The 11708-nt window shown below is 42.2% G+C and overlaps 1 protein-coding gene across 2 annotated transcripts in view; it reads right to left on the minus strand.

The window, feature by feature from the left end:
- Positions 1-11534, minus strand: part of PHKA2 (phosphorylase kinase, alpha 2 (liver)) — a 76015-nt gene extending 64481 nt beyond the window's left edge. For both annotated transcript variants that reach the window (XM_008579869.1, XM_008579862.1), the window contains exon 1: positions 11341-11534. In XM_008579869.1, the coding sequence (XP_008578091.1) occupies positions 11341-11418 (78 nt within the window). In that variant the 5' untranslated portion in view covers positions 11419-11534. The remainder of the gene's footprint in view (positions 1-11340) is intronic.
- Between the last annotated feature and the right edge of the window lie 174 nt (positions 11535-11708).

Here is an 11708-nt window from a genome sequence, read left to right on the forward strand (position 1 = left end):
ATATATATATATATATGTATATATATGTATATATATATATGTATATATATATATATATATGTATATATATATATATATATATGCACTTTCAATTTTAATAATTATTCCCCATCCCTGCCAGCCAGCAAGTTATCAATATTTTAAGTTCTTTTTGTCAGTCTGATGGGTGTAAAGTGATATTTCATCACAACTTTTATTTTTTAAATTTTTATTTCCCTGACTACCAGTGAATTTAAGCATCTAGTCACTCTTTTTTAGGAAAGGGGGTCACTGGACTTGCTCTTCTATGAACTGACTAATTTTTAGTTTCTTTTTAACCAGGTGACTATCTCACCAATTCTGCCTGTAAAGAAGGATAACGTTCCATGTATTACATTTAAGAGCACAGGCTCTGGAGTCAGACTGCCCATGTTCAAAGCTCTACCACAGTCCAGCTGTGACCTTGAGCAAATGACTTCAGCATCTCCACCTGTAAAATGGGGATTATAACAGTGCTTACACCACCTCACAGTGTTGTCTGTCAGGATTAAATGGGTTAATTCATATCAAACATTTTGAACTATGTATAGCACACATAAGTGCTTAGTAACTGCTAACTATATTTAATATTATTGACCTATTTGAACAGCTTTCATTTACATTATTTCTTTTTCATATAATTATTTCAGGAAATCAGATGAAGATATGTGGCTAGGGAGGAACCTGCACGTGAGCTCAATGTAACCATCATTTTTATTAGGAAAAAACAAAGTCTGGGTGCCCTCCTCTATCTTTACTGAAAGTATTGCTAGTGGAGATATTTTATCCCATTGATAGTTTTGTCTTTGTTTTTTTGTGCGACTGGCCTGTATGGGGATCTGAACCCCTGACTTTGATGTTATCGGCACCATGCTCAAACCAGGTGAGCTAAATGGCTAGTCTCCATGAAGTTTTGAAACAAAAAACCTAACAACTCTGCACTCTCTCCACAGCCATGTCTTGCCTTTCTCCTTCAAGTGTAGCTTTGGATTTTGCTCATTCATATAAATCTTCTATTTGCTTTACTAAACTCTCTGTGCACTTTGCCTGAAAAAATAATGACTAAATTAATATTGGTGGCAAATTCTGCAGTAATATCCACTCTCCCACTCAGCTATCTCCTCAGGTGACCAGCTGTAGGGTCATGAAAGACAGGATGGAGTAGATCTCAGGAAATGGCAACTATGAGGACAGCTAAATGGTAGGTATCATAAGATAGTCTTAGTGGAAATAGCACAGATCTGCACTGAGACTCATGAACCTTGGGAATGATTCAAGCAGGAGGTAAAGCCTCATTCTTTCTTTAAAAGTAGAAAAGTGGGCAAAACAGGAGAGTTGCCTCAAATAGGAAATGGCTCATTGCTAAACTCAGAGATGAGACGGGTGAAATAGATACTAATAACCTCACAGGACAGAGGTGAAGTTTAAGGAGGTAGAAGTTAGGGCAGTGAATTTCAGTGGGGGTGGGGATACAGTGGTGGGGGGTGACCAGAGAAGACAAGGTACACGACTCCCTAGATTGGCGTGTGTCTAGTTTAAAAACACATATTCAACATTAAATGAAAACAAAAAGCTAAATCTTCATCATACAAGCTCAAGAAACACCACTTACACAATCTTCTTGGCTGGTGGCAATACGAAAAAGATGATTCCTAAAGCAAGCAGGAGATGGGGTAGATTTGAACAACAGAAGAGAGCAGAGGTGTTGAAACAGTGCCATGTGCTGCTCCTTGGAGGGAAAATGCATGTGAGGGCAGGGGTGGCCAAGGGCTGCCGAGAGTACGCTGAGCCAAGGCTGGAACAGCAGAGAGCTGCGGACTTGGACAACAGACAGAAAGAAACCAGATGGAATTCAGCAAGAATTTATTTATTGGGCTCACGTGTTTAATAAATGTTTGCTGAACTAATTTTATTAGCCATCACTCCCACATTTGAGTTGACTCAGCTCCCATTATACATACACTCCCAACCCCTGGACCCCAACAAATCTTTAAACAGAGCCTCTTCTCTTTTCCAAATCACCCCCATCCCCGCAGCTACCCTGTGACCATGCCACAGCTTGTCCCAACACTTAGGTACAAGAAAATTCAATTATATGATGCTGACTGCAGGTTTTAACAGCAACCGAATGACAGTGTGAGTACCACAGACAAAAAAGGCAATGTTGTGTTAACAGAAGTAGTTTTCAGAACAAGGGAAATAAGAATCCTGCTGAATTGCTAGCCTGGCAGAGCACATCTGGTGTATTTTGTTGCTGCCAAACCCCATAGTTTAAAAGGGACATTCACTACCTACAGTATACCCAGAGGAGGGTGGTCAGGGTGATGAAGAGGCAAAAAGCTATAGTTCATGGGAACAGGAGAAGAATACAGGTGTTTACAGAAGGCTTAAGAGAGAGCAAGTCAGCCCTTTTGAAGAGCTAAAAGAAGGATCTGATTTTTTCTGTTACTGAACTCCAGATTTCAACTCAGTGTAAGAACTTCCTAACATTTAGAACTGTCCAAACAGAATGGACAGGATTGTAAGTAATGTGGGCTCAGTCTCTGGTATTATTTGGGCAGAAGGACCCTGAGGCCCATCCCACATGGGAGGCGTAGTGGATAATGTAGTGGTTAAGGGTGTGGACTCTGCAATGTGTAAGACACCCAAATCTCTGTTCTGCCACTAACTAGCCATGTGATCTTGAGCAAACTACTTAACTTCCTTGGGCCTCGATTTCCCTTTCTATAAAAAGGAGAGTTCAACACAGACTGGAGCATGTGCATCCCCTTGGGCCTCCACTTCAGCCCACCCTGATGGAAATGCTGTTGCCTCAGCCTGTCCAGCGCCTGTTTGTTCCCCCTTTTCTGGGAACGGCCTATAGTTTCCCCTGCTCTGACTCAGCGTGATTCTGGTGTGGCTGACCCCATCACTGCCGGCCCCCTGACTCTGGCCCCAGCTGCAGGGAAGGATATGTGACCCAAGCCTGGCCAATCTGGGTGTGGTTCAGGGATGGGCACATGACCCAAGCTGGAACAACTGAGAGCTATTCTCAGTCGGGACTCTCACTGGAGCCACTATAGAAAAAGCTTCCTTTCTGTGGAGCCCACCACTTTGGAAGACTAATCCAGAGCTGCCAAGGGGTCAGCTCTGCCATCATATGGGACGAGCCTGCCAGAAAATAAAGTCCACTCAGAGTCAAACAGGGCCAAGGCATGCAAAGAGACATATTTGATCATTTGAGCTCCCAAATCGAGCCATGCCTGAATCTAGAACAATCCCCTGGACTTTTCAGTATTTGAGCAATAAATTCTCCTTTTGCTTAAAGGCTATTTGAGATGAGTTTCTGTCATTTATAACAGGAAGAATCCTAACAAAAGCAGCAATGAATGCTTATACGGTCATTGTGAACTAGACACCATAAAAACATTTATTTAATGCTATTAATGACATGCAAGATTGAGGCAATACTAAGGCAAAATATGTATGCTTGATGGTAGCACCAAACTAATTATATTTAATAGTTTGCAATTCAATCTCTAGCTGAAGGGCACAGAGATGAATATTGTCATCTATGCACCAGAAATGGCACAGAGTACAAATTCTCTCTTTGCCCTACCTCCATCCCACAAGAAAACTGAAATAGCTCCTTACTGATCTTCCTGCCTCTAATACTGGTTCCTGTCAATCCATCCTCCAGAGAGGGTGGTCACAGGAAGACCTAGAGTCTCAAAACCTTGCTGCCTTGCTCAGAATTCTCCATTGCCTGCAAGATAGAAACTAAATCTCTTAGACTACAATCCGAGGCTCTTGTGCTGGCTCTATCTCTCGCATCCAGCCTGGTCACCTGACACTCCCTCCTTGGCCCCCCCAGAAAATCTGAATTAGTGTTTCTAGCACACTCTGCTCTTGCACCTCTGGACCTGTGCACATGCTTGCTCCTCCGTCTGCCTGTACTCCCCTCCCTGTAAACTACTCTCCCTTAGATGCTCCCTCCTCTGTGAAGCCATCCCTGTCTCAGGCCATGGTTCCCTTTCCTATGCACCAAGGGACAGAGGTCAGAGGACTGAGGCCAACCCCTACCCTTGGGCTTTTTTCCTTTGGATTAAGAATCTTTAAATGCATGTTACTGCCTTGCTCAGTTCCAAGGGAGGAAAGTACAGGTCAGTTATTCAAATGAAATATGCAGAAGAGACTAGGATAAATGTTGAAAATATATGATTACTCAGCACCACCCCCACGGTGGTAAAGCAAAACATAGAAGGTGAAAAATTCTACTACAAAAACTCCAAAAACTGGTTAAATTCACTCGTTGTACTGGAGTTTGGTTCTAGCAACTACTTTTTAAAATATTAAAGGGGAGTGGAAAAGGACAATGCTTTACACTTGAGGTATGTTTTAAAGCGGGAATTACAATAGCATTTATTTAAAAATGATTGCATTTATACTTGAAACTACCAGTTGTGTGACTAACGCTTTCTTTTCACATTAGTTTGAGAGAGATTTTGTACAATTTTATAGGTGAACCTCAGGTGGTTCAGAGAATAATCCTGAAAATGTGAGCTCTAATATGCAGCGGCCTCCTGCTTTACCTAAGGGGATCACGGGGGTGCAATTCTCACTTTCAAATGATGTCTTTCTCTCAATTGCTGCTTATTAGATTTTCCCCCTCTGGGTTTACAAACAATGCACAAGCTGCAAACTGTCCTGGGCCTAGGCATTTGCACCATCCGATATGACTGAATTATGGCTTATAGGGAAATAAACTGGGTCACGGGCCAAGCATTGCAGGCATCCATTTCGTTCCAGCGTCGTCCCAGATCCCAACACTCATCTTAAAACTTTCGAAACACAAAAACCGCTCTGGGCCTCTTAGCTACAATGAAATGTGCAAATGACTTTACTACTCTCCTAGGAGACTTTAATTCTTTGCCTCTCTGCCAATTCCTGTAGTAAGGAGGAGAGGATTACTGAGATGTCAGTCCTTAGCCTGGTGTTGTGGAAACTTACAGAACACATTCAAATTCAGGGGGGCTGTCAGTTCCCTCCTGGCCAACACCTGAAGTTTTGGTATCAGTGGATTATTGGGTGCTGCGCTAGTGAATTTTCACATGAATAGGAGAATGGCAGTTATCACTCTTTGATATTTTCAATTACAAGATGGACTTTTATTCCATAAATTTCAGGTTTGGGTTTGTGTTTGGAGTATGAAGGCTGACCACACATGTCACTCCACACCTGGGCTCTTAACCTGGGTCTCCAGAGGATTTGCTAGGAGTCTGCGGATGGGCTTTGGGGAGTGGGAGTGAGAAGGTGGAGGTCCTTGAGACTCCTGAGATTTTCTTGTGAGCATTTTTCTCAGGAGAAGATGAGATATCCAGCCTTCATCAAATTCCCAGACGGGTCTGTAACCCATTGGTTAAGAATCACTTCTCTAAATGTATTTTATGAACATTAATTATGTTCCCCCTGCCCATTGTGAGACAGATGTAATATTTATTTCACTAATAGAGTGACATCTAAATATAAGTGAAAAGGACAATATGGCAGAACTAAATTTAGTGGAATATTTAAAGAAATAGCCTATTAAAGTTTCACTATTTTAATACATAAAGTAAAGAGAATGCTACTTTATTTGATATTCACAACAATCTGACGTCTCTGAAATATTTCTCTCCACTCCTCAGGCCCGGTCCCAACAAGACAGAGTGCTTATCACAGGGCCGTCAGCTTACAAGGATGACCTTACAAAAGGTCCTATCAACTCTCTTGGATGGAATTCTTTAACCGTAAAAGGAGAGTGGGTGATCTGACTAGATGACTTTTTAGATCCCCACAAAGCCTGAAACAAATCTAAATCTCTCCCCTGTATGGGTTATTGCAGTCCTCTCTTTGTAAATGGAGGACTCAAGTAATTTGTCCCTTGAATTACTCAAATGTTTTTATTTGGCACTAAAATATTTAAAGCCTGTCCTGGAAAGGGCACAACAAAAGCCTTTCTCCTGCCATACCCATAAAGAGTTGAAGTAGGAGGTGGCAGAAGGCAAGGCCCCTGGATCATACTGGGAAGGAGAAAATGCTATCCACGAGTGCTGCCTTTCTTGAATAGACACACAGACCAGACAACCATCTGTCAGAAAGCCCCTGTCTGACCAGGGGCTAAAAATGTTATCTCTGCCCTTACTGGACCCAGTGCTGCCCAGAATGCTGGTGCTTGACCCTGGAGAAGACCACGGTGGCTACAGTGGGAAGAAATATTGGAAGGGGACTGAGAGTGGCTGCAGGGAGAAGACGGTGGGTAAGCTAGTGCAGGGGTAGAGATGGCGAGGCTGGTACCTTACACAAGGACAGTGGTGGTGGTAGAGAAGAACCAAAGAAACAGGTGGATTCCAGAGATGTTTAGGAGGCAAAATCAACAGAGCTTGGTGATGGACTGGATACAAGCCACAGGAAGACCCCTGCATTTTCTTCTGGGAGTGCCGAAAGCCATGGGAAGGTTGTAAGCAGAGAGCAGTGTAGTCTGCTGCCCAACATAAGATCACTTACTGCTCTGGAGAGGAGAGGCCAAGAGTGGAAGCAGGCAGTGAAGCAGGAGGCTGGAGGGGAATCAGGGCAAGAGATGATCGTGAAGGCAGTGGACACGGACAGAAGTGGGTAGAGCTGAGATATATTTTGGTGATCTAATCCATTAGAAAATTCTCCTCATTCTAGGTGGGGAATGAGGGAAAACAAGGAATCAAACCTGACTCCTAGATTACTCCTAGACTATGTTTATTAATAAAATCCTATTTATTTATTTATTTATTTTGGCAGCTGGCCAGTACAGGGGTAGAACCCTGGACCTTGGTATTATCAGCACCATGTTCTAACCAATTGAGCTAACCGGGCAGCCCCATATAACCTTAATTTAAAAAGTGAAACCATAGGCTGGCCAGTTAGCTCACTTGGGAGAGTGTGGTGCTGGTAACACCAAGGTCAAGGGTTCAGATCCCCTCACCAGCCAGCTGCCAAATAAATAAATAAATTAATTAATTAAATAGATTAAATAAATAAAATAAATAAATAAAACCACAAACATATAGGAAAGCAAAGAGAACAATATACCAATACCTATATTCTCATCACCCAGATCTAACAAATGAAAAAGTTCCACTGTAACTGTGCCAGACTTGTTCCTTTTTTAAAAAAAGACAGAAAATGTAACAGATCAAATTGAAGCCTTCTTTGTGGTCTTCCCCTACGGTTCTCAACCTTTTTTGGTCTCAGGACCCCTTTACATTCTTAAAAATTACTGAGGACCCCAAAGAGCTTTTGTTTATGTGTGTTCTAGCCATTGATATTTATCACAATGGAAATTAAAACTGAGAAAATTTTAAATATTTACTAATTCATTAAAAAATAAACCTATTACATGTTAACATACATAACATTTCAAAACAAAAAAGTATTGAGAAGAGTGGCAGTGTTTCACATGTTTGCAAATCTCTTTGATGTCTGGCTTAATGGAAGACAGCTGGATTCTCATAGCTGTTTCTGTATTTACTCTGTTGCAATATATTGTCTTAGTTGAAATATATGAACAAAATCCAGTCCCACGCAGATATGTAGTTTAAAAAGGAAGGAACATTTAAAAAGTTTTTTTGGATGATTAAGAATATTCTTTATTCTTTGATACAACCCAAACTCAACAAGTGATAGTTTAATAAAGGCTAGTTGAAATGTGGAATCCAAAACCATAACAGTGAGCTTTATGTACTCTAATTAAAATCTGTTGGTCTATCTCACACTTTGAAAGGATCATTTGCCCATGTGTGATTTTATAACGTCGAGCACTGGCCATTTGAAAAATATCAGTTCACTGAGTTATGCAGCTCTCCCAAATGTTGACACATTTCATTATTAAATAGCAAAAAATCACATTTGTTAATATCACTACCAATCTCACCAGAAAGTCTTTAAGTATCAGGAAGCTGTTGAGCTCACAGTGGCAGATAAAAGTTTCTCCAAGCCATACTTCACGTTTTAGTTATCCCATTCTTCTCATTATAAATTCCATGGTCATTAAATAGCAATATTTAGTTACTATCCTGGTCTCTTAATTATTTGCTTTATTATACCAAATAATCTGCAATTACAGTGAACACTGCCTTGATCATTACTCTTCTTTCTTATCCATATTCTCTTATCACCACTTCATACTTATCACTTTTATATATGAGCCTTCACACAGAGCTATTATTGAAGAAATGTACAACATTAGTATTTTTTTTATCTGGATCAAAATAAATATAGAATTTTTTTCAAAGTCAACAAATTTTTGAAGATACTCCCTAGAGTATATATTTATAAAATCAAACATGCAAAAGGACCCTTTTAAAAACATAGCTCTTTCCTTCTTTGCCTTAAAGATTCAAATAATATTCAGCAGCAAGTATATTTGGCAAACGACTAATGGAAACAGTTCTTCTCTTTCATAGATACAGGAAAAGGAATTAGTTGACATGTTAGCTGATATGAACAAACTATTGCCTCTAACAGAAAAATGATTAGCTTGACATATTTAACATGGAATGATTTCTAACAAGGGCAACCAATGTAAGTGGATCTCAATTTAAAAAGCAAATCAGAAGCAGGGTTCAGAGCTTTACCAGCTGACACTGAAAACCACCTCACAAACATCTGCACATACCTACAGGAAAAGAAGGGAAGATATAGCATAAACTTTAGAAACCACTGGTTTTGCTCATTCATTTTTTTTTTATTGTGGTGAAATAAACATAACATAGAATTGCTCATTCATTTTTACAGAGTGATCTACCTAAGATCACTCAGAGAAGATGACAAGGCCCTAAATGGGTTACGGCTCTACATCTGTGAAGACTAGTTGTTGGGGCAGGCTGGGTGCAAGGTGGGGTTAGGTAGGAAAGTGTGCAACTCTGCACTTGTAGACTCATGGGATTTTGGAGTGTTCTGGTGAGTCAGAAGAGCTTGACAATGCAGTCAGGAAGCAAAAAAGAGGGCAAACATGAGGGCTTCTCACCAACTACCCCCAAAGTAAATACAACTAAAGGGTCAGAAAACTTTTTTTAATCATTAAAATGTTGGGGAGGAAAGTCCAACCCTGCAGATTTACTTTAATGAGAAGACAGTTCTTTTGCTCTTGAGGGAAGGCAAGCCTGGACCAATAGCTGGGTCATTGGATGGCTCAGACCTTGCAGGAAGTATTTTACCAACAGGATTTAAGGGTACCTTTCAAGCACCGGAGACACTGCTTGATGCAAAGGAGCAGAACTGATGAGGTCTCTGTACTTAGGATCTCATTGCATCAGTGGGGAGACATAATTATGTTGTTCAAGGACTAGAAAGCAATTAGCAGCTGTATCAGAGCCTTCAGAAAAGGGAGCATCACGGGCCAGAGTGGTCATGCAAGGACCACTAGGCCTGGGTACTAATGTGTGGCCAATATCCAAGTCATAACACCACCAGGAGCACCCACTATTTACTGATTTCCCACTAGGTGCCAGGCAACCTACTAGGCACTAGTTCTTTCTTTACAATAACTCAATGGAAGCCAGTGTTATGATCACCATTTTACATTTACAGGTGAGGGCATGGATTCAGAAAGGATGAGTAAAGCTTACATATGTTGTTCAAGGCAGAGCTGGGGATGCAAACCCAAGCTTGACCCCAAAACCAAGTTTCCTCAGTTCTCCTTATACTCTTTCATCACAGTAGTGAAGTGAAAGACCTTTCCTCTTGGATTTTAAAACACTTCATAGATCTCAATATAAAATAGTCCAAGGAGAAAGGCAAAGTAACCTCCCTTTGCCGTCTACTTCTTCAGCTCTAAACTTGAACATTACCTTTTCCAGGACTTCTCTCCAGCCCCCCCAAACCACGTTAGGAGTCCTTCCTCAAAGCTCTCAAAATAAGGACCATGATCCTTCACGTGCAATCTCAAAAGCCAATAAGCTCTGAAAATTTAGCATATTTTTGTAGGTTTGCAGTAAGCTTGTTTGGTGGCAAAAGATGACCTGAACTAACGTGAAACTCTTTTCAGTCTTTACTTATCCCACTCAGCATGAATATTCATATTCTGATGTGGAAAAAATAATGTGTTTGATTAAGGGGTGCTGCGCAGACTCTGCTGAAATTATTCTCCTATATACGAGGGTACTTCAAAAAGATCATGGAAAAACAGAATTAAAAGATCATACGAAACTTTTCATGAACTTTCTGAAGCACCCTCGTATGGCATATGCATTTCACCTTTATAAAATCCAAACATTTCTAACTCGCGAACCACATCTAGCCCCAAGGGTTTCAGATAAAGGACTCTGGACCTACACCCTATGCACAAATGTCACTGCACTACAATCACTTATTTTTCTTTGTAAGCCCAGCACTTTGTAGAGTGCCTTGCATACAACAGATGCACAATAAATATTTCCTGAATGAGGAATCAAGGCTGAGAAATTAGCTAAGAAGAGAAAATGGTCAGTGGTTTGGGAGTGATCATGGCTCCCAACTTGTAGGCCAGGCCTCTAACCACTGAATGCCACTTGCTTCTCTGACTCTGAAGGGCCTATAAATAGTTGCTGTTGATTGAAGGCAAGCAATTTAGCTGCTGTCTTCACTAGGAATAAAAATAGTTCAGTGGTCTTACATTATGGATCTGCACATAACTTTAGCCCAGTAATAGAAAGCACAGCAGGCAGCTTCACAGGGTTCCTTGAACTTGGGAGCAAAAGACTTGCCTTTGGGTCTGCCCCTGCTATATGAGGTAACCTTTCCGGCCAGCCCTGCAGTTTTCTTATCTGTAAAACAGGAACCATAGTAGACCCTAAGGCCCTCCCAGGTGGGTCTCTAACAAAGTACCTCATGGGAGGGACAGTAGCTGTCGATCCACACTCTGGTGCTGTCGTACGCAAACCTCAGGAGTTTCTTCACCCCTGTCTACCGTCCTCGCAGTCCAGAGTTCACCGTCCTTAATCAATGTGCTCTGTCCAGCCTACGCACGTCTCCTCTCATCCAAAATTGGCAGTCAACGCAAAAAGTCTCATTTTGTACCTAGGGCACCGAAGGAGCTCATTCTATCTTCGATCTTAAACACTGGTAAAGAATTCTGTGAAGAGTAGCCACAGCAGCCATCTGGTCCCCTAACTCGTAAAGAGAACACGGTGGTTATGGGGAGGTAATCACTGGCAAGCAAGAACTGGATTCGAATAGGAAACCTCTTAACTTCAAGGTCTAAGGTCACGAGAGGGGACAGAGGCCTGGGGAGGAGAATGAGCGACGCAAGAGGGTCGTTTTGGGCGTACCTTCGGGGTGGTCTCTTCTTACCTGGTAACACAGGATGGTTTGCTGCAGCAGCCGCGCGTAGCCGTCCAAGCGGACCCCGGAATTGCTCCTGCTCCGCATTTCCGCGATGCCCCAGGGCCGCGGCGCGGAGGTGGGACGCCTGGGCTGCGGCCGCCAAGCAGGCCTGCTTCCCCAAACACTCACAGCCTCAGTCGGTTCTCCGGATGGGGCCAGGCAGGAAGAGGTCGGGACTTTTCAAAATGATAGAACCTAAGTGTGATTGGAAAGCAAGTCGACCAGAGTTTTGCACGGCAGGGAGGCGCGGGGGCGGAGACGGGGGCTGGTGCTACGGCCGCCCCGCCTCGCCCAGGCCCGCGCGGCTCCCGACGCTCGCGCGTGGCGGGCGGCTC

Source organism: Galeopterus variegatus, unplaced genomic scaffold (assembly GCF_000696425.1).
Source record: "Galeopterus variegatus unplaced genomic scaffold, G_variegatus-3.0.2 Scaffold82, whole genome shotgun sequence".
Taxonomy (NCBI): domain Eukaryota; kingdom Metazoa; phylum Chordata; class Mammalia; order Dermoptera; family Cynocephalidae; genus Galeopterus; species Galeopterus variegatus.